Below are 1731 nucleotides of genomic sequence, written 5' to 3' on the forward strand. Positions count from 1 at the left end.
GTGGCGAACTAGGGGGTCGAAGAAATTTTTAAATAGACAGTACTTCGACTATCGAGTGGTCGAATAGTCGAACGATTTTTAGTTTGAATCGTTCGATTCGAAGTCGAAGGTTGTAGTCGAAGGTCGAAGTAGCCCATTCGATGGTCTAAGTAGCCATATTCGACCATTCAAAATTCGAACTATTTTTCCTCTATTCCTTCAATCGAACTAAGTAAATGGGCCCCTTAATAAATCTGCCCACTAGGTGCTTGATGTAATCTATTTAATATTCTTTGAAGGACATCTCTGATATCTTTACTTCTAAGGCTGTAAATAAGTGGGTTAACCAATGGGGTCACTACTGTGTATAACAGAGACAGAACTTTGCTTATGGTCTGCGATTCTTTTCTGGGGGGAGCCACATAAATAGCAGTTAGAGTCCCATAAAATATGGAGACCACAGTCAAGTGGGAGCTGCAGGTGGAGAAGGCTTTTTGTCTCCCGGTATTGGACACTATCTTTAGGATTGCATGGGCAATACACATATATGATACAGTGATCAGTATAAAGGGGATGAAAATCACAGGGATAGACTGTAACATAATATTTATATGCACCAGGTAAGTGTCTGAGCAAGAAAGCTCTACTATAGGAAATAAATCACAAAAGAAATGGTTAATAGTGTTTTGGTCACAGAACTGTAAGGTAGCCATAATTTTGGCAATAACGAGTACGCCAATGAGGCTAAACAACCATGAAACAAATATTAATGTAACACAAACCCTGTGGGACATTATAGAAGAGTAACGCAGTGGGATACAGATGGCCACATATCTGTCATATGACATTACTGCTAGAAGGAAACACTCAAAAGCTTCTGTCAGAGAAATAAAATACAATTGGACCAGACAGTCAACAAAGTATAATGTGGCTCCTTCATTTATTACAGTTTGGAGCAGGATGGGGACAATAATTGTTGACTGTAGAAAGTCACATGCAGACAATTGCTGGAGAAAGAAGTACATGGGGGACTGGAGGTACCGGCTGGAGGACACCAACACTATGATGAGAACATTCTCCCAAATTATCATAATGTAAATCAGAAGGAACAGAGAGAACAGGGGAATCTTGAAGATATGGAGATTCTGAAATCCCAAGAGAAAAATCTCACTGACCAATGTTTGGTTCTTCATGGACATTTCCTGGAAGGAAAAGTGCATCATAAAAAAGTATTCAGAGCTCAGATGTTGGATTATTAGCTAAACACATTGCCATACTCAACTTGATGAGTATGGCATATTGGTGAGGAGGTAAGAGTAGTTCCATGATTCTCCTGCATCAAAAGGCACAGCCATGCTTGATTCCCAACAGAAGGCAGGAAAGGCTCAGCAACACCAGGCACAACTATTCAGAAGCACAAGGAGCACATTTTGATTCAAATATGTTTAATGAAAGGGATCCAACACACAATGCCATACAGTGAAACATGCAGATGTGCAGCAGTGCTTGTGAATGAGCCCTTATGCCTCTGCAAAAATAGACAAACTGAAATATTACTAACGTATTTCCCACAAAACTTGTGAAAAGGCGAAAAATTCATGAATTTTGACGACGGCAACAATTCAAATTTGTGCCCGGCGAAGTGCCGCAGAGTGTGGCAAAGTGGTCAGTGGCGAGAAATTTGCCGGTTAATGAATTTGCTCCAAAGATGGTACCGTAAATTGACAACAATTGGCAACACTTGGCAACACT

At 40.3% G+C, this 1731-nt stretch overlaps 1 protein-coding gene across 1 annotated transcript; it reads right to left on the minus strand.

The window, feature by feature from the left end:
• Positions 1-224: 224 nt before the first annotated feature.
• LOC108710675 (olfactory receptor 11L1-like) lies at positions 225-1178 on the minus strand. Its single transcript, XM_018251789.2, has one exon. The coding sequence runs from the start codon at positions 1176-1178 to the stop codon at positions 225-227; it is 954 nt and encodes a 317-aa protein (XP_018107278.1).
• Positions 1179-1731: the final 553 nt, after the last annotated feature.

The sequence above is a fragment of the Xenopus laevis genome, chromosome 3L (genome assembly GCF_017654675.1).
Source record: "Xenopus laevis strain J_2021 chromosome 3L, Xenopus_laevis_v10.1, whole genome shotgun sequence".
Classification (NCBI taxonomy): Eukaryota; Metazoa; Chordata; class Amphibia; order Anura; family Pipidae; genus Xenopus; species Xenopus laevis.